The following is a 23104-nucleotide window of genomic DNA, read 5'->3' as shown; positions in this document are numbered from 1 at the left end:
ATTACTAAGAAATTCGGGAATCTTTGCCAGAGAAAAATTCTAAATTACATTGGACGAATACACAATAAAATAATGTCCTACGTGCCTATTTTTCAAATCAGTTTTCATACATCAAAGAGCTGCTACTTATGGAAAATGACTAATATCCTTTTAGCCCCCAAACTAGTGATAACTACAAGTCCCATAATGCAAAGCTCGAGCCTGAACCTAGGTTACCCACAGTGCCTCCTGGGAAATGAAGTCTTTTTGTCACCTACTTGGCAAACCAGATACTGTAGCCCCACTTCTCAGAAAGTCGCTTTTAATAATAAAGCCTGTGACAAGCCATCGATTCCCTGGGAGGAGATTGGATTTGTTCTCGCTACTTCAGAGGCAGGGACCAACAACTCTAGTGCGAGCCTCCGGGGGCGGGCACCATGCTGTGACGTCACTTCCTGGAGCCGCAGCCCCCGCCAACCTCCCTCTCTCGTGTTCGCGGGAACCGGGCTGGGCGGCTGAGCACTGGCTCTGAGCAGCTGCCTTCGGGTAAAGGTCACGTGCGTCATCCCGGGGAGGAGGCGACCTGCCGCTGTCGAAGGGGAGCCGCCTTCCTTAACCTGAAAGCGGGGGCCGCAGAGCGCGCCGAGGTAGGACGCGGGGACACCTGCCGCCTCGACGGCTGGCGGAGGGTGCGGGGCCGCTGCGGGACCCCACGTCAACCCTGACCTTCATCACCCTGGGGGTCTGGAAGACCACACCGCCCTGCCGTGTCCCCCGGGCCTGCTGCCACCCACCTCCCGTCCAAGTGAGACAGGTAGCATTGGCGCATCCTCATGGGGGACAAACGTCAGGCGTCCCCAAGAACGCGCGCGACACGCCCTCCGCTCGGCTCGAGGAATTCCGGGGTGCACGCGTAGGCCGTCTTTGGCAGCCTGGGGCCTCAGGTGACAGATGTCAACCGCTGGCGCTGAGAACTCTGAGAAGTCATTCTCAGTTATCCTTTCTTTCTTCTTCTTTTTTTTTGGGGGGGGGGGCGGGGTGCGTCAGGAAGAACTCAAGAGGTGAATCAGCAGCTGGGGGTTCTTGAATATTCGACTGTAAGGAAGGTTCACTGGCCACACGAGGTTAAAAACCCTGTTTCAGCATCTTACCAAGGGCAGTGGAGTTGAGCAAATGAAGCCAGGCTGGTAGGTGCCCTGTTGTTGTGTATAGACCTGTCATTTCTAGAAGTCAGCACTTCAGATTTTAGAGTTTGTTACTTAGTGATGGGATGATAAGTCATTACCTTTTATAGTACAAAATGACTCTGATACAAAATACAAACATCTTTTGGGCCCTAGATTGAGAATTAGTCATCTAGAAACCAAAACAAAATCTTAATCCTTTAATCTTGTTGATTGTACAACCTGATTAAATTTTGTTCAAAATTCATTAACTTGATCAAATTTATTTTTAAATCTATTTGATGCTAAGTTTTATAAAATGTTGTCTTCAGAACAGTTTGTTGCTGGCTTGGTGGTTTAGGTGCATATCCCTGCGCTCGAGGCTGAAGCAAGAAGATCAGGAGTTCAAGTCTATCTGGACTTCTTAGCGAGTTCACAGGGAGCACCTTGGTAAGTCAGCAAGACCCTGTAAAGCCCAGTGTGTGCTCTTCGCGCTACAGTACGGTCCACTAGCCAGGAATTAGGCTGGAGATTTAAAAACATACAGAGACATGGGGACACGGGTCATCCTTGAAACAAGAATGCCCCCTTTACTGTGTTCAGGGCAGCTTATATAGGGCTCTGGCCACACCCCAGCTCTTTCAGCTACAGACCCATCAGAACCCACTCCCCTGCCATCAGTGTCTGGTGCTCAGAGCAGCAGGCTTCAGAGCAGAGGAAAACAAGTGTTTACAGGAAATTCAGGGTCTGGTGGTCTGCAGTCCCCAACAAAACCCCAACTAAAAATTAAAAACAATTTTTGTGAAGGGGAGAGGATCTGCCTATCATTTACAAGTCTCTACCAAAATAAGAGTACTTCTGAATACATACTACTAAGTTTGTGATTGACTATGAATAGCATGCTTACGTCCTTGGTATATAAAAAGGCAATGTGAATGATTTTTCTTTTCTGTTCCTATGCTGTTCTTGTAGTACTCTCAGATGACAACAATTTATTTTAATCTCTTATTTTAACTCTGTTGGGAGGGTGTGTTTGTATGTGTGTTAGGATTAAGTCCATTTGAAATGAGTATTGCAAAAATGGAGAAATGAAAGTAGGCAGAAAAAAGAATTCCATGTATTATGAGGGTTAAGAAAAGAGAAATTGAGTAAGTTGGTTCTCTTTACCTTCAAACAAGAGTCCACAGAAGTGATTCAAATTAAAGATATCAGAAGTATGTCTTCATAAAATAATTGAGTACCACAAATTTAAAAAAAAAAGTTTTCTTTTGGAGTATATGTTAGGTAGAACACTAACCCTTCAATATTTCCTTCTCATTTTAGATAGTGAATTTCTAAGAAGAAAATAATGAACTGCATAGTGGTTGTCCTTTAAGGGTTGGAGTCAAAGGTGTACAGGTTTGTTGCCAAGGCCAAAGAAGATGGCAACCCCTTATGTCCCAGTTCCCATGCCAATAGGAAACTCAGCTTCTGGTTTTACAGCCAGCAGAAATCAACGGAGTTCTTCTTTCGGTAGTGGCTCCACAAGCTCAAACTCTTCCAGAGGCCAATTAGAAGACCCAAATATGGGTAATTTTAAGCAGACGAATGTTCAAGATCGGATGGATAGTACATCTTCAGTCTGTGGCAGTCCTCTCATCAGGACCAAATTTACAGGCGTAGATTCATCCATTGAATACTCTGCTAGACCCAGAGACACTGAAGAGCAGCATGCTGACTCAGTGAACTGGGAAGAGAGACCTTCTACACCGACCATTCTGGGTTATGAAGTTATGGAAGAGCGAGCCAAGTTTACTGTAAGTGTTGCTTCAGAGACTGGCTGCCTGTGTCCTTAAGCGTGTGCTCTTTTAGACAGTCCCGTTCTTCACATTCTTTACCGTAAGGTTCTGTGACTTTTACCCAGCAGACAACTCGGTAACTAGCACATAGATAAAGGAAAAGAACATGGTCTGCATACTTTGAGCACCTCATGCTCCGTGACAGCCAGTACCCACTCACCCGCTGCTTTTCTGGTAGTCTCAGTTAATTTTGCCCCGTTTTGTCCTTGACTTAATGTGGCTGTTGAGCATGTACTCTTTAGGATCCAGTGTTGTTTCAGCAGGTAGCTCATTTTTATTGTTGGCAATACTTGCTTCCAGACACTACTGCTGTGATATTAGTGTTGATCAGTTGGGAAGCACACGTACACATTTCCATTTGCAGTACACTTAGGAGTAAAGGCCTAGTTCAGAGGCCCAGCTGTGAAAGAGACTGGTGAGCCGTGCTCTGTAGGGGTCGCTCCACTGCAGTGTGTGGGATTTCCACTCCTTCCACACCTAACTAGTGTGTCACCTTTTCTCTTCCTTCTTAATTTGTGTGTTCCAGTTTAGATAAGATGTGAGTTTTCTTACCTAGCTAACGTGGAGGCACATGCCTTTAATACCAGCACTTTGGAGATTGCAGGTGGATCTGTTAGTTCAAGGCCAACCTGGTCTACAGAGGGAGTTCCAGGACGGCCAGGGCTATACTGAGAAACCCAGTCTCGAACTCCTACCCCCCCCAAAAAAAAAAAAAACCCACCCAACAAACATCCTCCTTAGCTATTGGATATTCTCTTACACATTCTCTTATACATCTCCATTTTGCCGTTCTCTGCGTTCTATACACAAGTCCATTTTTAGATGTGTGTGTTGTGACTGTTCTTACTTTTCCTTAGGTCATGTGATAGATACAGCTGTAACGTGCCCCAGTGTGCTCTTCTCTTTCCTTATTAATACCTTTTCCCTCATTTCTTCTTTAAGATGATGTCTCACTGTGTAACCCGGGCTCTCTCTGACATGTTCTTCTGCTGCCATGGCTTCTCAGATGCTAGGATTAGGCCATGTCTACTAAGCATAACTCTGCCTAGCACTTTTTTATAATTGTTGCCTCCTCTAATGTTTTTGCCCAACTTTTTTTGTTAGATCTTCCACGTTTTACATCAGCAGACCATCCAGGCACAATTCTTATGTCCATGTTATGATGAAAGGCTAAGCCATTTCTATTTTTCTGGGAAATCTCTTAATCAGACTTTTACTTAAGTGCTTTTCCCCAGTGTTGCCTATGACATAGTTCATAAAGGTGAGTCCTTTCTATGCTCCATTTTTCTGTCTTACCAGTTCCACAACCCTGATTAGTACAGATTTAATACCCAGTGTTTGCAGCACTCAAGCTGTTTCTCAGGATGGCCTCTGCTGTGTCTGCCCTGTGCACTGGTTTTCTTCGGTCTGCAGATCAGCTGGACAGAACCTTCATCTTCACCTAGCTGATAAACCATCGACTTGAAGTCTTTAATAGTGTTGTGTAGTTGCCGATGCAGGTCTTGTGGTCAAATTTGTCTGGTATAGCTGTTTGATACTCTCAGAGGAAATCTATATTTATTTATTTTCTGTTTTTTAACTACTTTTAAAAAAAAATTTGTCCAGTTCTAATATTTTGGGGTATTGATTCATTTGTTTCTTTTATAGTACTTTCATACAGGGTTTCCCTATGTAGCTCTGGCTGTCTCTAAAACTCACTGTATAGACCAGGCTGGTCTTGCACTCATACAAATCTTCCAGCCTCCGCCTTCCAAGTGCTGTGGTTATAGACATGGGCCACCACACCCAGCCTAGTTTATATACTTTAATATTGTGTGTTTATGCGTATTGGGCTGTATGTGTTTTTCATTAACCCTGCCACACATTAGATCAAAGAGTTTGTTTTTGGATTTTCTTGCAGTAAAGTTTTTGTGTTTGTGCTGATGGTTCATGCTGTTAACTTATGCCTAGAGGAGAGGACCTCCAAGAAAAACTGTTAAAATTTTTGAAGAAACAATCTAGTATAGGATGCAGTTGTCATACCACTGGGATAAGATGCAAGTCAGTGTGAAAGCATCATTCATAATGTTTCACCAATTATGACCTGATGCTGTTTCTTTAGTTTGACCCGCCCATCTTATGTAAGAATGTGTAGTCATTGAGAGTCTGCTAGGGGGCTGGAGAGATGGCTCAGTGGTCCTGGTTTCACTTCCCAACACTCGCATGATAGCTAACAACTGTCTGTAACTCCAAGATCTGACACCCTCACACAGAAATGCATGCAGGCAAGGCTCCAATGTGCATGAAATAAAAACAAAAAAGTCTGCTAGGGGTGAGTGTTTGGTCCACCTAGATTCTTGTATTGAAGCCTAACCTCCACAATGGTGCCGCTAATAAGTAGAAGCAAGCTGGGGAGGCGGCTCTGGGAATAAAAGCGCTCGCCACCAAAGCTGATGGCCTTCACTCATTCCCGGACCCTCATGGTAGAGGGAGAGAACGATTCCAGATGTTGCTGTCTGACCTCCACACATGTGCTGTGCATTTTATCTTGGTCATAGTTTTAAAAATTATTTTGGTGTCTCCATCTCCATGTATTTGATTATCTAAATGATTTCATATTTCTTGTGTAAAAAGTACTTGATATATCAAGTAAAGTTTTCTAGAAATGTTTGACCTCTTTGTCTTCCCTCTCTTCTCCCTTGTCTCAATATCGTTTTCTCTGTATCTCTCCCTTTCTCTCTTCCTAGGTATATAAAATACTAGTAAAGAAAACCCCAGAAGAGAGCTGGGTGGTTTTCAGAAGATACACTGACTTCTCTAGGCTTAATGACAAAGTAAGTAGTCAGTAAATCCCAAGCTGCCTCTCATTTGTGAGTTATGAATCTGTTCACTGTGTCTTTGTGGGTTCATAGGAAAATCATAGACTTCATTTCACTGTAAGAATCTTCTGTGTCATCTGCACTGTTAGCTGCTTATTTATATAAAAATTGTCCTAATATAGGTAGTAAATGTTTAATGTTTTCTGTATGATTATATAACCTCAAAAGTTTGAGAAAAATCTACATAACATCACTTATAATTAAAGGGAAATGAACAAAAGTTTGTGATGTTAGTATTAGTTTTGTTACTGCTGACACTTTTAAAACTCTCCCTAAAGTGGCTTGCAATGAGATGTGGGTGCTTTTTAGGCCCAGACAAGCTCACAGCCAATCATGGGCCAGGCTGTACTCTTTTATCTGGCGTCTCAAGGGAAGAATCAGCTTCCAAGCTCATTCAGGCTTTGGTCAGCGTTTAGTTACTTAACGTTGTAGGGACAAGTCACTTGTTTGATTGCTGCTGTCTTAGGGCATGGATCTGTCCATATTTGTGAGTCCTCCATCTGCAGAGCTGCAGCCCAACATCGGTCAGTGACTACTCCGAAGCTGAAGAGAAGATATGCAGATAGCTAGTTATATAGTATTTAACAGTATGTATGGAATCAGAAATGCAAATTACAGCCGCAGTGAATCCACTCCTTATGCACAGGGATGACTAATGAGAGAAAGTGGAGAATCCCATGTGCAGGCCCTGGAGCAACTGGAATGCCCGCAGCACACCTGGGAGCCACCAAGAAGCAAATGAAGAAAAAGCCTTAGTTGGTTTCATTATGTTAGCTTGTTTGGTGAATAATTTCATTTAGCTAATGGTTTAGAACAGTACTCCATTTATGTCATTGAGTTTAATGTTTCTCTCTCTCTCTCTCCCTCTCTCTCTCCAGTTGAAAGAGATGTTTCCAGGCTTTCGATTAGCACTTCCTCCAAAGCGCTGGTTTAAAGATAATTACAATGCGGACTTTTTAGAAGATAGACAATTAGGATTGCAAGCATTTCTTCAAAACTTAGTAGCTCACAAGGACATTGCTAACTGGTATGTAACAAACTGAAATAAGAGATTATAAAATCATTTCACAAGCCAATTTAAACTGAAGAATAATTTAGGAACAACTTCATATAAGCACAACATAATGGAGGGCGGGGATTTATTATTAAATATTATTGTTATTATTACTTAATTATTTCAGATCTCTACATGGAATTTTCTTGCTTTCTTTCAATGAAGGAATTTATTTGTCATTTCATTTGTAAATTTTTAAACATGAAGGGAAACTCTATTTTTGTATCCTGCATGTTATCCTGCATTTAAACAAAAGTGTATATAGTATTCAACTTTTTGTTAATGTAACAATAATTTTGAGGCTAATATTTTTATGGTAATATAAAAAGTAACATAAAAATTAGGAAGTTAGGATTAATACATGTAGTAAAATAAATTTCTGGAAACATTGAACAGCGGATCAAGATTATTATTTTTTTTTACTTCTGAATATAAGAAAATCCCTTAGTGAATTATCTTGTTGGACGTATTTACATTAGTAGAAAAATTAGGACTGTTTTACAAAAGCTACAGAGAACATTTACAGTGAACAGTAGTATATGGTACATGTCTATGGCTATTTTCGCTGTTCAGATCATGATGGAAAATAACCAGAAACCCTGTGTCTCTTCTTCCCTTTGTTCTACTCCGTCTTTGCATGTCACCTTCAACCTTGCATGCTCAGCATGAGCACCTGCTCGTCAGGGCGGGCGGCCTCGGCCTGAGAATGGCCTTCAGACGCATTGGTGTCTACCCAGACCTGCCAGTCATCTTTCACACAGCCCTCACGACTTGAGTCTCTCCTCGTGTTTAGGACCCACTCATGCGTGTCTACTTTCCTGTGTCGCTGCCATCCCCATCCTCCTGCAAGCAGGTCTCCACCTGAATTGCTGTAATCTCCCCGCCTGCCTTCCCCTCGTTCACTCTCCCTCTGTAGTTCACTGCAGCCTCTCATGCTTTTGTGACGCAGTTTGATGAGGTCATTCTGGTCCCAGCCTACTGGACTGTCTTTCCACCACGGATTCGTTATCTCTCCATTCTCTGTGCATCTGCCGTATCCATCTCCTTATCTAGCATTATCATACTCCTTGGTCTGCAAGTATGTTTCCTAGACAGGCAGTGTTTCAGACTTCTCCTCTCTGGTAACTCGTATACATCCCAAAACTTTCAACACAGATGCACTTCATTAGGTAACTGGCTTTCTTGACTAGCCCCTTGCCTCTCCAGCACAAAAAACAAGGTCTCTCCTTCCTCATAGTATTTGTAGGAGGCCATCACTGGTTTTAAAGTTCTCTCCTAGTGGTATGTAGTGAACATCTGCTTTTCTAGGTAGGATGATGCTAGCTTTGTAGCAAGCTTGAGAATGAGAAGATAGCACTTTAGCCATTACCAGCGTAATTTTCATGGCGTGCCCATTAAGAAAGGCCGGTTGTTTCTTGACTTTTACCATATTTTGGTTTGCAAAATATTTTTGATTATTTGGTTCTGTTTCTTTCACCAGATTGTAAGGTTTACTTACGTGGTTATTTCATTGTTGTACATACAATGTGCCATGCTAGCACAGTGTAGACTCGGTCAGCTCTCACAATCTCTTCAATAAGTGAATGCCAAACCTGTTGTTAACTCTATTAGAAAAGAGAAGTTTGTGCAAATGAGACAAAATACTTGTGTGTGTATATGCACAGAAATATATATATTTACATTTTTCAAAATGCAAAAGAAGAAAAGTTATCATTAATGCCAGAACAAAAAAAGCAATAACAATAATAACTCTTAAGTACTCAAATCATAGAAAAGGTGCTTGAAATTTATCTTACACTATACCATAAAGGAACTGTAATAAAGAAATCTGTGCATGCTTGCTCTTTTCTCTTCCCCATATTCAGTAAACCTTTGTACTGAAAATGTGCTACATTACACTCTGTGGACCACTTTAAGTAACTTTGCTTACAATTTGCTTTTTAAGAAACAAAATGTAACTTATTCAGATGCATAGATTTCAAAATTACCAGGACTAGATTTCAGTCATCAAAAGTTAGGCATTGCAGTCAAATGTGGTACAGAAGCCTGGGGTACCAGCTCTTGGGAGGTAAAGGCCAGATAACTGTGAGTTTGAGGCCAGCCTGGGATGCATGCAAAGGTCATATCAAAAAATAAAATAGATGAAATAAAGTAGATCAAATCTACTTAACAGGAAAAAGAAAAAGATGTAGGTCAGTAAAGAGCATATGCCTTGTTTACACGGGACTTTAAACCTTAGAACTGCAAATGAAAAGAATAGATGTAAACTAGATGGGATAGAGCATGCCTTTCAACCCAGCTCTTGAGGCAGGCAGATCTCTGTGGGTTCCAGGCCAGGCACCAGGCAGGGCTATGTAGAGCGAGCCTGTCTCAGAGAGAGAAGAGCATTAGGTCTTCCTGCACAGAGGGCCTGCGGTCAGTCTCCAGCCATCTGTTAAGATGGCACAAGTCCCTCTTCTGACCTCCATGGCAGCAGGCTCATAGCTTACTTACTTACATGCAGACAAATCACTTAAATGCACAAAATAAATCTCAAAACATTTCTTTGAAAGATTACTGAGACCGCACATCTCTGATCATTGGTAGTTGCTTTTCTTAATTTACAAATGTGCATTTCAGGAAAATTAAAGTTTTTTGGCAAGTAAGATGGTGAAAGTATTCGTTTTCTTGGCATCTTAGAGGATTAAAATTTACAAAGTATCTAGTGTACTTCAACATTTATTCATCTAGGCCTATTACTGCTTTTGTTTTACATCATCAGGATTCACGGAATCCAGTTAAGAAGTTATATTGATTGAAAATAAAATACTTTTGTTTTATGACAAAGTACACTTTAATTTGGGGGGTATTATGTAACATGTAGCTTACAGTGAAAGAGGTTTCTTTAATTGTTACGCATAAGAAGGTAAAGAAAAGGATTATTTATCTGTCATAAGGGTTAACCCCATAACTCCTTGGTCTCATGTCTGTAGAGAAATCGGGCTTCTGTTTGAGTAAAAGAAGGAAGTTTGTAAATTACAGCTCTGTCTGATGAAGATTTTTAAAGTAGAGGCATTGGAAGGGAGGAGGAGCAGCACTGGAAGGGAGGAGGAGCAGCACTGGAAGGGAGGAGGAGCAGCACTGGAAGGGAGGAGGAGCAGCACTGGAAGGGAGGAGGAGCAGTACTGGAAGTAGGATCTGTATGTTTGGAAGGTAAGGTTGAGTTTGGGGGTCAGAAAAAAATGTATGAATCAAAAAGGAAGAATTCAAAGATGTGTAGTAAGCCTAAGGCTGCCAAAGATCTATTTTGAAATTCAAGGTCAGCTTCTTAAAACTGACATGGTAGCTGCCTGCTCTGTGTTTGCATCCTCTCTCCACCTTCCAGGACTGGTTCCTCTATAAACATAATGCCTACTTCTCAGCCTGTCCGAGGCTGAATTCCTTGCAGCAATTCTGCCATTCGGGGCAGTGTTCCTGTTGTGCTCCATGTGCAGGACTCCACGGTCTCTTCCTTGTCAAGTCGCGTAGCAGAGGGAAGAAAAATTCGCTGTTCAAAGTCTTCATTGTACTTGAAAGTGTAGGAGAGAAGAATCTTTCCCTTTTGCTATGCTGAAAAGAGAACAAAAATTTCCGACAAAATGTATACATTTACAAAGAAATGTACGGTGGTGTACCATATACTCAAGCACACAGGGAATGAGGCAGGAACATCTCAGTTTCCAGACGAGCCTGGCCTATACAAAGGCCTACACTGTTTGTCTGTCTGTCTGTCTGGGATGCTGGAGTGTTGGCTCAGGGGTTAACGGGGCTGACTGATGTTCCTTTGGAAGAGTTCCACATTCCAGTGCCCACAGGGCAGCTAATAACCATGTGTAACTGCAGCTCCCAGAGGATCTCCCAGCTCTTCTCTTCTCTGAGAGCATGGTGTGCATGTAGTGCAGACAGACACACGGGCAAGCTCCCGTACACAGCAAAATATCGAAAGGTTAAGCGTAAGTGTGTCTTTATTATTACATATAAATAATTGCCTGTCCGTTCAGTCTCCACTGTCCCCTCGGGTGAGCATGTGCACTGAACTCTCCAGTAGCCAGAGCGCCTTACCACGCAGCTGTTGTCACTGCACAGCTGGCAGCACTCAGTGCTTTAGAACTGCTCCAGCTGCGACAGGCGAAAGCTGGGGAAACGGGAAAGGAAATTAAAACTCCTAGTTTAAAGTGCTCAGAATATTGTTTCCAGGTCTAGTTACAAAACACTATTTCCATGATAGTGGGATGTATTAGAATTTTTACCCATTTAAGAAATTTTTATTTAGAGCGTATTGTGTGAAAGTACGGCTTCACTAAGATGAAGTGGATGTCGGTCCTGTATTAAATTGAAGTGAGAACATGTGCCCCAGAAGTGAGAGTGGAAAGAAGTGTATCTTTTAGCTGAGGAAATGTCAGAACCTATGACATTTGGGCTAGGCTCTAAAGAATTCATGGTATTTGTACCATGTTGGAGAGAGTGAAGAAGGGTTTGCCAGAACTTTCTAATCAAACTGCAGCAGTAAAGCCTAGGGTCATATGTTGGGAACAGCATGGTATTTGGTTTGCCGGAGCGAAGTACACCTCTTTCCGGTGTCTTCTCCTTTTAAACTCTTAAATCTACCCGTTAAACCGTAAGAAGTCCTGTGGAAAGAAGCTTTCAGACCCTAACAGCAGACCTGTCGGAGAAGGGAGAGGTGCGTAATGAGAAGCTTCTACGGATAGTGCTAGACCAGCTGAACCGTGAAGCCCAGGAGGCAGGTCAGGGTGAGCGTGCTGAGCCAGGGCGACAGCATGCATGAGTGGAGGCAGGTGGGCTGAGACACAGCTCCAGGTCAGGAAGTAGGCTGCTGCAGTAGTGGAGGAAGAGTCACACCAGTGCAGGTCACGAAGGACCACCTAGAGTAGAGGCTCTAGTAGGCTAGAAGTATCCAGGGAAAGTAGTCAGAATCTAAGCCCCCTTACCACCCTTTCCCACTGCTTGAGAAGCCTCACTGATTGTCTCTCCGCCTTGACTCCTCAGTGTCACCTTTAAGGGTGTATTCAATAGCTTGGTGTGTATCTTTTCATCTGAAATCCTCATTGCTGTATGATACTTTGTGTTCTAACAATAAAGTTTGTTTTGAATGAGAGAGTGGAGCCACTAGCTGACCAGATTTAACCACAGAGGTTTTGGAGGACTGACGAAGTAGTGAGGCGGGGCTTATTGAAGATCTCAGCCCTTTTGGAGGAGGGAACGGAAGAAGAAGGGAGGTCACTGGTGGCTTCGCCGCAGCTTCTCTCATCGTTCAGGTTCTTACCCCAATATCTTACTCCTGAATTTTTATTGATAAAGAATAATTAGTTAGACGTGTCACCTCTTAAAACTTTTATGTAATGGCTTCTGTGTCAAATTTGGTATTTCCATTTTAATATACTTTCATTTAATTTTTTTAAGAGGCAAAGTCCTGCTTTATAAGCCAGACTGGCCTGTAGCTTATAACCATCCTGCCACAGCCTCCCGAACACAGGCATGTGCCACTGCAGTAGGCTCTTTAATTGATTCTTATTTGACCTTTTACTGAGTTTAGGCCTTAGTTTTATGGTTTTTTTCTTTTAGAATGCAAAGTGAATTGTAAAAAAAAAAAAAAAAAAAAAAAGCCTATTTAGCTACTAAACTACTAATCTTTCAAAAACTGGCAAAGTCTAAGGAAATAAATTATCTATGAAAGGAAATAAGCAACAAGAAATAGTAAATATCAGATGAAAGTTTAATAATGGGGTGGTTTATTAGGAGCATAGATTAAAGGTACAATTGGACTCTTAGAGAACACTTGTTTAAGAGAATAAAAGATTCAAGTTAGAGCACAGATTTTCCTGGATGTAAAGACGGGGCTGAACTGCATGCAACAAACTGCTTTTTCTTGAGTTTTAAACTGATTTCCCCAACATACTGCCATGGGACAGGGGTCAAGTCTTCCCTTGCTTTTCGGTTCCTGGTTTTCAGATTATCTTGTCTCTCTTTCATCCAGAGTGTCCTGTTAAACCCGTGAGCAGTTTGTTCCTGTAGCTCACTTGTATCTGACTGTAGGTGTTTCATAGAAAGAGTGGCTGGGTGGGAGGAGCTGTAACTCCTCCACCAGAGGCCGGCAGCCCTGCCCTACTCTGTGCTCTTAAACCAGGGGTAGTATTCTAAGCACCAGAACTTGATAGTCATACATGCAGATTGCGTGTGTTCAGAGAAAAGTGTCCTCCAAAGAAGTATTTGGCTTAACCAAAACATAAGACAAAATGATTTTCAGGTAGAAAGGTACACAGATTTAAGGTCCATCTCTACCACTTGTACTTGGTGACACTGTAAAGGTCATTTTTCTGCCTAGACTTTGACACCCTTCCTGAGATAGGGAGATGCCCTGCCCAGCAGAGCTGCTGTGCGTTTGAAGCGGTGTGGTGCAGTCAGTGTCAGCGCATTGGTGCTGCTCCTAGGAGACGTTCAGGAAGCATTCGGGAGACGGAGTAGGATCCTTTATGCTTGCTGTCCAGTTACCGTGAATGGTCCAAGAATGAGTGAAGACTCAGAAGTAGAAGCCTCGGGCAGACAAATAAAGGAAACAACTGGTTCCCCACAGGGTGGTTTCTGTAAACACACACAGGTAGAACATCACTTGTGGTTGCCTGAAGCTTGAAAGGGACAAAAACGTAGCAGTTGGTTCTACATCACTGTCGATCTTCGTGCTCATGGACATTTGTCTTTCTCAGCCTCCCTGGACATGTGTCCTTCTTCTGGTATTATAAAGCTTTAACAGTCTAGAATTTGCTTGCCATCGGCTCCTTCTGTTTTCGGACATCATGTTATTAACACTGCTTTTTTATATTCCTATTTTTCTTTTTGGAGAGCTCTCACTTAATACCCAACTTACCTCTTCATGATTATAGTAACACAGCTTTGTCATTAGAAACGTCTCAGGACTAAAGCGACCCAAGTCCCATTCTCTTCAGTGCAGGGTGGCATCTCCTTTATGTAGGGTGGCAGTCATGTTCCTTTCCTTTACAAAAAACAAAAAACTGTAAGCTGCATGTATATGCCAAGTTAGCTCTCAGGCCCGGCATTGCTGTTAGAAAGAGGAGGGCATTTTATTGTGAGGGAGTTGATGATCCACCTTTTTAAACCACTGCTGATAGAAAGCAATATACTTCATTATATAAAACATTTAGTAATTAAGGATTTTTTCTCTTAATATCTGGGGGAAATATGTATATAAATAATCAACATAGCAAGGGCAGTCTTTACAGTGTTTCAGAGTAAAGGCTTTTCAGACCTTGGAAGCACTCTGTGGAGGAGTGTAAGTAAGAGCTGCTTCCCTTCATAGCAAGGCGACGGGCTCGGTGCCGTGCCGATGCTGCTGAAAGGCAGAGTGAGGGTGGCTGCCCAGGCTGCTGCCTCTGCGTTATTCTGAATTGCGTGTATTGTGTGACAGGAAACTTGTGATTCTTATTTACATTTGTAAGTCCTATGACTAGCATAATGCCTTTGTATCTTTCATAGTTTGATATTTGCATGTGGCTACTTACGTGAAGACACATACATGAATCACTTTTATATATTGTCTACAAATTGTCTGCCTCACACACTGTATAGCTTCAATGTAACTTTTGCTTTGTGCTGTCTTTTGTAAACCTATTTGTATGCCAGCTAATTTTTTTACCTTTGAAAAGCCTTGCAGTGAGAGAATTTCTTTGTCTGGATGATCCACCAGGTCCATTTGATAGCCTAGAAGAAAGCAGGGTAAGTGTTGTATTCTATGTCCCGTGAAATAGGAATAGATAATACAGTACAGTTACTACACTGGTTCTTGGGTGGATTAGCAAACAGCAAAATATTATCATTTCAAACTACAGTGGTTTTTATACAGACAGCTTTTAATGTTTAGTCAAAGGTTACTTTCATGGAAATACATGGTCCTGGTTTAATGAAAAGATAAAACTTTGTACGTGGCATGTAGTAATAAAAATCTGAAATCCTTTCTGCTATATTTTTACTACAAAAAGATTAATGAAATGCTACAGGAATTTGCTTGAATTGGCATGTGATTTTATGATGGTCATTTCTTTCCTAAGGCCCCAAGTGAGGAACCTGCTGTTAGACTCCCCTGGAGCTGCTCTTCTGCAGTAGACGGGGTTGTCTTGTTAGCAATTCAGCTCATGTTGGATGCTACTCAGATTGCAATAATTGACACATTAAAGTGGCCCATTTCTTGAAGCAATAGGCTAGATTCACAAAACAGATTTGGCTATAATAGATTAGCTGGAATTTTATGCAAGTTTACCCCCAAATGTTTAATGGCATTTAAATGAAACAGATTTAATTGGTAGGCTTGCAGTTTTGTTCAGCTAAACTGTAGCACTTCTTTGTGTTGGAGTAAACGCTGTAGCTGTTTAAACAGCTTATTTAAGGAACATTTCAAAAGCTTTGCTCATTTGTTGTTTTGTCATTTGTTGTCAAATATCCAGCTTAGGAGTTTTTAGTATTCATAAAGCTGCGGCACCATCACCAAAATCCAGTTTTAGAGGATTCACATCTCCTCAAACACCTCAGCCCAAGACAATCTGTAGTCTGCTTCCATTCCCTACAAATTTGCCGTTTCTGTTTGTTTCATATATATAGGTTCATGCAATACTGTGGGCATGTCTGTATCTGTAATGCACATGCAGTATACATAATCGTTTGTATATATGATGTGCATGATAGCGTTTACATACTTTAATCTTTTCTACCTTCTCTTAGCATGTCTACAGGGTATTCCATTTTATAGCTTCTATCATGAGTTTTTATGCTTCTATCCTTTTATAATGTGTGCACCAACTTATATTTCCCCCATCACCAGCTGAATGATACTTAGTGTATGCAGTTTTATACCAAGTCACACTATGGACAACTTCTACACACTGGTACATGCACGCTCTCCTTTCTCTTCAGTGGTTTGCTGGGAAAGGAATTGTTTTCTTGTTGCATCCTAACATCTAACTTTAAAGAAACTTTTCTAAACAAATGGACTATTTCACCTGAGTAGTTTCCACTGGTAGTTGGAGAGCTTCTGTTTCTCCATTCCCTCACAAGCATGACTTTAATAACCTGATTGTGATGAATCCCCAGGAGGCCTGTGTTCATCTCTGCCCTTCACTGAGCTTCCCAGGCCTGGAGGCTACTGCTTTACCTCAGCTGTGGAGGTTTCCTAAGAAGTTGTTTTCAATCCCATACACCCTTCTCCCTGTGTCTCCCTCTAATTTTCATTTTGTTGCATAACTCTGAAGTGTTGTTGATTTTTCTCAATTATTTTTACTCAAGTCATTTTTTTCTTTGTTTTCAAGATTGGATTGTTTCTGTTGATTTGTTTTTGAATTCGGGGATCCACAGTTCTATCTTGTCAGGTCTGCCATTGAATATTTCTTACTGATTTTTTTTTCTAATTTTAGTCCTTGCATTTTTTTAATTCCAAAATTTAATTTGCTTCTATTTGTCACTCTTTCTTATTAAGATGCACTATTTAGTGAGAATAAATACACCTTTTTTTTCTGGCTTTAGTGCATCTAATGCACAAGCTGCTTCAAAAGGCATTTATTTTGTATACCATTATTTGAGGTCATTTAGAGATAGTTTCTATTAACTGTTGTTTTTCCCGAGAGTGCTTGGGGTTTTTGGGTTTTGTCTATTTCCTATTGTTTTATTAAATACTAGATACTTCAGGAGATGCATTTAGCAGCCTTGATCTGGTTTCTGTTCTCTAGATTGTTATTGGTCTCCACATTTAATAACTGTGATATTAGTCTCTGCAGCATGGATTTGGGCTCGTTTTGTTATTTTGACCTAGAATGTGTTTGAAAAGTTTGTTTCATTTTAGGTAGACACAAAACAGTTGGCATTACTACTTTTTCTGTTCATGAAGAGAGCTCGTGATTTCTGTTCCTTTCAGATAGAGTGTTCTGCCTTCTTTCAACACAGTTCTTAAACATTTTTAATTTTTACATTTTTCCTTTTTACAAAAATATCTTTTAAATATTTTAATTCAAAATATGCCCTGACTTTTTGATCCTACTGCACGTACTGGCTTTGTGGGAGCCTGGGCAGTTTGGATGCTCACCTTACTAGACCTGGATGGAGGTGGGTGGTCCTTGGACTTCCCATAGGGCAGGGAACCCTGACTGCTCTTCGGGCTGACGAGGGAGGGGGACTTGATTGGGGGAGGGGGGAATGGGAGGCGGTGGCGGGGAGGAGGCAGAAATCTTTAATTAATTAATTAATTAATAAATAAATAACTATGCCCTGACTAAGTTGAGAAAGAATGGAGTTGATTTGAGTTGAGATTTTTGAAACTCTAAAACTATCGCATAGGGACTGGCTAGTTATTTGGCAAGGAGAACGGATGAATTCATTGCCAATTTGGCTGGAAAAACTAATGGAATAAATCACCAACGCTATATTAAGCCTGTGCATTCAACAAGGCAATGTAGACTGTAGCTCCTAGAATTTTTCTGTGAAATGAATGTAGGGTCTTAAGACTGTGTTTGAAAATGAGTATTTGCAGTCACAGAAGATTGCATGCCTCACATCCATCATCCAAGGCAGTTTGTGTCTGGCTGTTTCCTAAGAGCACAAAGCGTTTTGAGGTCTCATTGATAGGAGAATAGTTCCCTCAGCACACTTTTCTAGTGATTATTCTGCAAGCATAGTTGCTAGGGACACCTTTCCTAAGATAGCGCTCCTGTCCTCATTCACCTAGAGTATTAGCCTTTTGATTCTAGGCTGATTTTCTTGGTGTCCAGCTGGCTGTTCTATGTTAATGCCTAGATAGGGCTCTGATACAGTTGGCCCATTACCATACTTCATCATATTTCCTGTGTTTTTTATTTAACTACCCTCCAGTATGCAAATGTAATCTTTAAATTATGTTCTGATAGTAAAACTTGCTTTTCTGTATGGGTGAGCACTCATCCCAGTACCGCTTATAAAGTGTTCACCTCCGTCACTAGTCAAGTCTTCCTGTCTCATGAGTCATTCATCTGGCCTGTTCGAAGCCAGTCAGTCCAGCTTCAGTTAGCTATCTCCTCCTGCCAGTTCTGTACAGGCAATTATAGTAGCTTTAGAAGCTTAGAGTCCGAAGAGCAAAGGTTCTCGCCCATGTTTGTTTGTTTGTTTTCAAAGTTGCCTATTTATTCTTCCATGTGAATTTGATAATCAGCTTGTGAATTCCTTGAAAATCCTATTTTTTTACTTGGGAATATTCTTCAATAAAGGTTTTATTACTTTTCTCCTTTAACTTCCAAGACATCATTAATTTCAATAATTCTGTTAGTAGTTGCTGTTTTATAATCTAAATTTTTGTTATTGAATTGTTGGATTTTGTTTGTTTATGTCACATCCCTACTGTATTTTTGTAGATCCTTTTGAGTTGTCTGCATATCTCATTGTATCCTTACAATACTGATAGCCAATTTTCCCCTACTGGTCTTTAATGTTGTGCATGGCATTTTTTCTGTATTATTGTGCTTGCTAATATATCCTTAGAGATAAAGTGAAACCATCATAGCAGGCATACTTTACACTTCTTCCTAACCTTGAAGAAACTGTGACATCATGAAATGTTTTCTGTAAGCTCTTGGTAGCTGTGGTTTGTTCACTTGTTACTGTCTCTTCGTGGGTTAGGAAGTTATTCCTAGTTTGATAAATTGTAGGATGTACGTATCTGTATCCTGTTGGTGGTTTTATTACATATATAAGGATAACTTTGTGAGCGGTCTTTAATCAACATGAATTATATTCATAGAATTTCAAATGATAATTATTTGCAAGAGAAAATTTCATGGCGGGGTAGAGGGCAGCGTTCAAGGCAGGGTTTCTCTGTGTAGCTTTGTAACCTCTTCTGGAACTCGCTCTGTAACTCAAGGCAGGTCTTAAACTCACAAAGATCCACTTGCCTTTGTGTCCTGAGTGCTGGGATTAAAGATGTGCACCACCACCACCCGACTGAAAATTTCATTTTTAATTGCTGAATTTAGATGATAATATTTTGTATCAAATTCCTGAGTGTATTGTTATTCTTTCTATCTATTGTTGAATCTGGTGTTAGAATTGTTTCGGTTTCCTAAGGTCAAGAATCATTCCTTTCTCTGTTCTTCAGAGCTACTTGAATACTGTTAATAGCTTTTGTTATTGGAGTCTTCTTAGAACTTGTCTGAAAGACTAATTTGACTGATAATTCCTTTAGTTTATCAGATATAATAACCGGTTCTATTGTTTTTAATAAATGACTATAGTTTATTCAGAGTATACTTGGGAAAAAAAGTTTTGTATTTTTAATAGAAATCAACAGCTTTTATGATTTTAAAAATAAAGCCATGTAATACTATTCTTCATTTTCTTACATGATATTCTATTACTTTATCTGTAATGATACATCCCCTTTCAGTGCTCACCACTGTGATTATTCTCAAGGACGAGAATTTACAAGTACCCCTGTGCATGGGAATTACAAAATAGCAGCAATCTAAAAAGATAAGCATGACGAAGAAATCGCTTGAGTTTGCATATGTATTTCTTTAATATCTGTGTTCCTCTTTAGTAATGTTTATAAAAGGGAACTGCTTTGGTACATAATTTTTCTTTGCCTGCATGTTCTTTATAAAGGCATTCTGTGAGACTTTAGAAGAGACAAACTACCATTTACAGAGAGAACTACTGGAAAAGCAAAAGGAGGTGGAGTCCCTGAAGAAACTGCTCGGGGAGAAGCAGCTTCACATAGACACTTTAGAGAGCAGAATGAGGTGGGTCATGGCACATTCCCTCCAGTCCCGCAAGTTGATTCCTCACATTCTAGGCCCAGTGGCCTTTAGATCTGAATGTGACTTAAGAAATTTCTGATTCTCCATGCCCTGGGCTCTTGGCCTACTTTCTTGTAAACCGATTGGATGTAGGAGGCTGAACATTTCAGGATGAGAACCCTCAGGAGATAGAACTCTGACTGTTGAGAAAGTGAAGTGCTTTCATGTTATCGATGTAGCATGACGTACTAACTTCTAACTGCGAAAGCTGGGGTTTCCTCCCCACTGGTATATACTAATGCATGTGGGAAAGACAGCTGCTGAGTTCACTCTTGAGTCCTCATTCAGCAATTTCTTAGCCGCTTGACTGTGCAGACGTAGTGGCTGGAGACTAAGGATGCTGCATGTCTTCATGACAGCGAAGGCACACCTGTCTTATGCAGAAGAAGTAACTGTGTTGTAATGTACTTCTAGAACATTGTCCTTAGAACCTGAAGCATCTCTGTATGTGTCAGGAGCAGAAGGTCGGCAGATCCTGAGGGTGGAGTCCTCTGTACTTCAAGTCAGTCGGGATGTCTTGGATGAAGACTCTAGGTATATAATTGTCTTAGGGTTTCTGTGGCTATGGTGAAACACCAAGACCAAAAGCTACTTGGGGAGGAAAGAGTTTATTTGATTTGCCTGTTCATCATTGAAGGGAGTCAAGACTCAAACACGGCAGGAACCTGGAGGCAGGAGCTGATGCAGAGGCCATGGAGAGGAGCTGCTTCTTGGCTTGCTTCCTCTGCTTTGCTCAGCCTGCTTGCTTACAGAACCCAGGACTGCCCAGAGCTGGACACTACCCTCAGTGGACTGGGCACCTCACTATGATCATCAACTAAGAAAATGCCCCACAGGCTTTTCTATAGCCCAATCTTATGGAGACATTTTCTTAATTGAGGTTTCTCCTCTCAGATGTCTTTAGTTTGTGTTAAGTGGACATAAAACTATCCAGCACAATAATGTTTAGTTTTCTACAGCCTGCACATTTCGATCCAAAGAGTATTCTTCATGAACTTTGTGTTACGAGATCATGAATCTGCTCATGGAGAAAGAAAGAAAGAAAGATGTTAAAGTACCCTAGTTTCTTCCTAAGAAGTGAGTTGGCTGGCTCTCCAGTCTTTCCAAATTAGCAAATTGCAGGCCACTGTGAGACTTTTCTTGGGAAATCAGGTAGAGGCCAGTGAGGTGGCTTATTGAGTAAAAGTGTTTGCTGCCAAGCCCAACAACTGGCATCCAGTTCCTTAGTCCCACCTCAGTGGAAGGAGAGAACCAACTAACTCCCTTAAGTTTTCCTCTGACTTCACACATACAGGGGCATACACGCACGTACACACGTATGCACACACTCTCTATGAATTAATGTAACTTTTAAGTGAATAACATGTAAGGATGACACCTAAAGTTCACCTGTGATCAAGATAAACTTGCATATACATGTACATGTACACATAGACACACAAGTAATTTCTGGTTAAATATGTAAAGACTTCACAGTAAATGTGTAAGTAGCCTTTCTGTGAGAAGATAGCAATAAAGTGAATGCATGTGTCTGCCCTTGTCCACTTCACTGACGTGATCCTCTTCTTTTACAGAGCTAATAATAAGCCACACTTCAACCCTAGAGAAACCAGAAGTGCGATCGCAGACATAGAGGTCGCGCAGTTGGCGTACAGTGTTGAAGATGACTAACACTGGGGACGGGGCTCTCCATCTCAGCAGGTTGCTCTGAAGAAGACTGGAACAGAAGAGAGCAGGAATGCACGTGGATAAAGTTTACATAAAGTTTCCTTTTTTAAGTTATTGGAATAAGAACTATATTCATGGCTGCTTTTAACTGTCTTTTCCCAACATTGTATTTACTACACTGAAAAAAACTATTTAGAATTGTTATCAGGGCCCATATTCTTAAATACTTCACATAAATTATTACAGTGTCTTGCCTGTATATTGCTCCAAGCTCTACTGTGTGTGTGTGTGTGTGTGTGTGTGTGTGTGTGTGTGTGTGTGTGTGTTATGTATACTTGTCTTAAATCACCAGTTATAGTAGGTGAAAACGAATTGCATGTTAGAATCTGGGTAATGTTTCTATCTCGGATATGATATAGGTTTAAATCAGTGGACACCATAGGGAAGATAAAGATGAATCAGTTTGAAATGTTGCCTTGTCTATCATCTCTAAATAAAAATTGCTTACTTGAAATGTTAATACTAATTTAAAAAAAAAAAACGATGACTTTCTAAAACCAAAGATAATGTGTCTTGAAGCTCTGTAATTAGATAAGCAAAATGATAAAACAGCCTTGATTTAAATGATGATTAATTAATGTCAAGATACTTACTATAAGTGTCCTGATTTATTAATATCTTATACTTGCATATTTTCTGCATAATCCAACTCAATTCTCTACCCATTGGTCCAGTGGAGTTTGCCTCATTCAGAACACTCCCTCTTTGTACTAATCAAGACATATTCTTTTCAAAATAGATTACAGTTTTGAGGCAAGTGAGTTACAGAAAAAGAAAACAAAATAAATAACCATATATACGGCAAACTCCCCAAGTAGCTTGACTCCTGGTGTTCCATTTGTATTTCTCTGTGTGTGAAGATGTTATGCTATATATGGCTGATTTCATTTATAATGTATTTAGCCAACTGATGCACTTTATGATAATTAAACTCTTTTGTGCCAAGTTCAACTGGTGAGTTTCTTTAGTAAGTGGAGTTAGCTGTAAGAATGATGTATACCTTTACTGTTATTATAGAAGTTTTCTAGGTCTGTGAGCCAGCCTTGTGAAATGTTAGGTCAGCTCTGGTACAGTTGTAGAAATGCCTCCCTTCATCTTGATAATGTGTGTTTTCTGTTTCCACTGTTTGCATATTATTCTTAATGTGTATTATAATCACAGTAATATCTCAAAATCCCAATTGGCATTGGACTACATAGCTTTCTAAAATCTGAAAGACCCTCCTGGAGAAATGAAAACATTCTCATTCTCCTTTATAATCTAAAGTGGTATCAGTGTCTAAAGATACATATTGTGGTGCAGTTGTTTAAAGTTCTGCTCACATACATGCAGTGACTCTTGTTAACCTTTGATCTTACAAGGAAAATACTTTTTACCAAAATATAAAATTAATTAAGTCTTTGTCAGAATACACAGATATGCTCTGAATCAGAACATTTTTGTTAAAGAGGATTAAAAATGTGCTTACTTATCCTTGGAGATAGAAAAGAGAATAATAAGTGAGTCTGCTTATTTGTGTTAGGTTATTGTAGGCCTGGCGAAAAGCTTGAAAAGAACAATCCCTTAAATGACTCGATACCAGTTGACCACAATGGTCTTTGCGAATGCACTGTGTTAAAGTACTGGT

At 40.6% G+C, this 23104-nt stretch overlaps 1 protein-coding gene across 4 annotated transcripts; it reads left to right on the top strand.

The window, feature by feature from the left end:
* Nucleotides 1-456: 456 nt before the first annotated feature.
* Nucleotides 457-22428, top strand: Snx16 (sorting nexin 16). 4 transcript variants are annotated; one of them, XM_050161751.1, is made up of 9 exons: nt 457-626; nt 1480-1592; nt 2466-2938; nt 5707-5793; nt 6717-6865; nt 14590-14659; nt 19556-19692; nt 20164-20283; nt 21324-22428. In XM_050161751.1, exons 3-9 carry the CDS (start codon nt 2564-2566, stop codon nt 21418-21420), a joined length of 1035 nt encoding a protein of 344 aa, XP_050017708.1. In that variant the 5' UTR covers nt 457-626; nt 1480-1592; nt 2466-2563; the 3' UTR covers nt 21421-22428. The 4 variants fall into 4 exon arrangements, with proteins under 4 accessions (XP_050017708.1, XP_050017705.1, XP_050017706.1 ...); XM_050161748.1 differs by having other exon boundaries at nt 1475-1592; XM_050161749.1 differs by lacking the exon at nt 457-626 and adding an exon at nt 635-793 and having other exon boundaries at nt 1475-1592.
* The last annotated feature ends 676 nt before the right edge of the window (nt 22429-23104 follow it).

Source organism: Alexandromys fortis, unplaced genomic scaffold (genome assembly GCF_014885135.2).
Source record: "Alexandromys fortis isolate MF-2015 unplaced genomic scaffold, M_Fortis_MF-2015_v1.1 scaffold_74, whole genome shotgun sequence".
NCBI classification, from domain to species: Eukaryota; Metazoa; Chordata; class Mammalia; order Rodentia; family Cricetidae; genus Alexandromys; species Alexandromys fortis.
The sequence above is the reverse complement of the archived record's forward strand: the minus strand, read 5'-3'. Positions and strand labels throughout refer to the sequence as shown.

Coding starts and splice junctions, on each gene's coding strand:
- Snx16 (XM_050161751.1), top strand. CDS start 2,564: ATGGCAACCCCTTATGTCCCAGTTCCCATGCCAATAGGAAACTCAGCT. Junction 5,794..6,716: donor TCTCTAGGCTTAATGACAAA/GTAAGTAGTCAG, acceptor CTCTCTCTCCAG/TTGAAAGAGATGTTTCCAGG. Junction 19,693..20,163: donor ACTTTAGAGAGCAGAATGAG/GTGGGTCATGGC, acceptor ATGTACTTCTAG/AACATTGTCCTTAGAACCTG.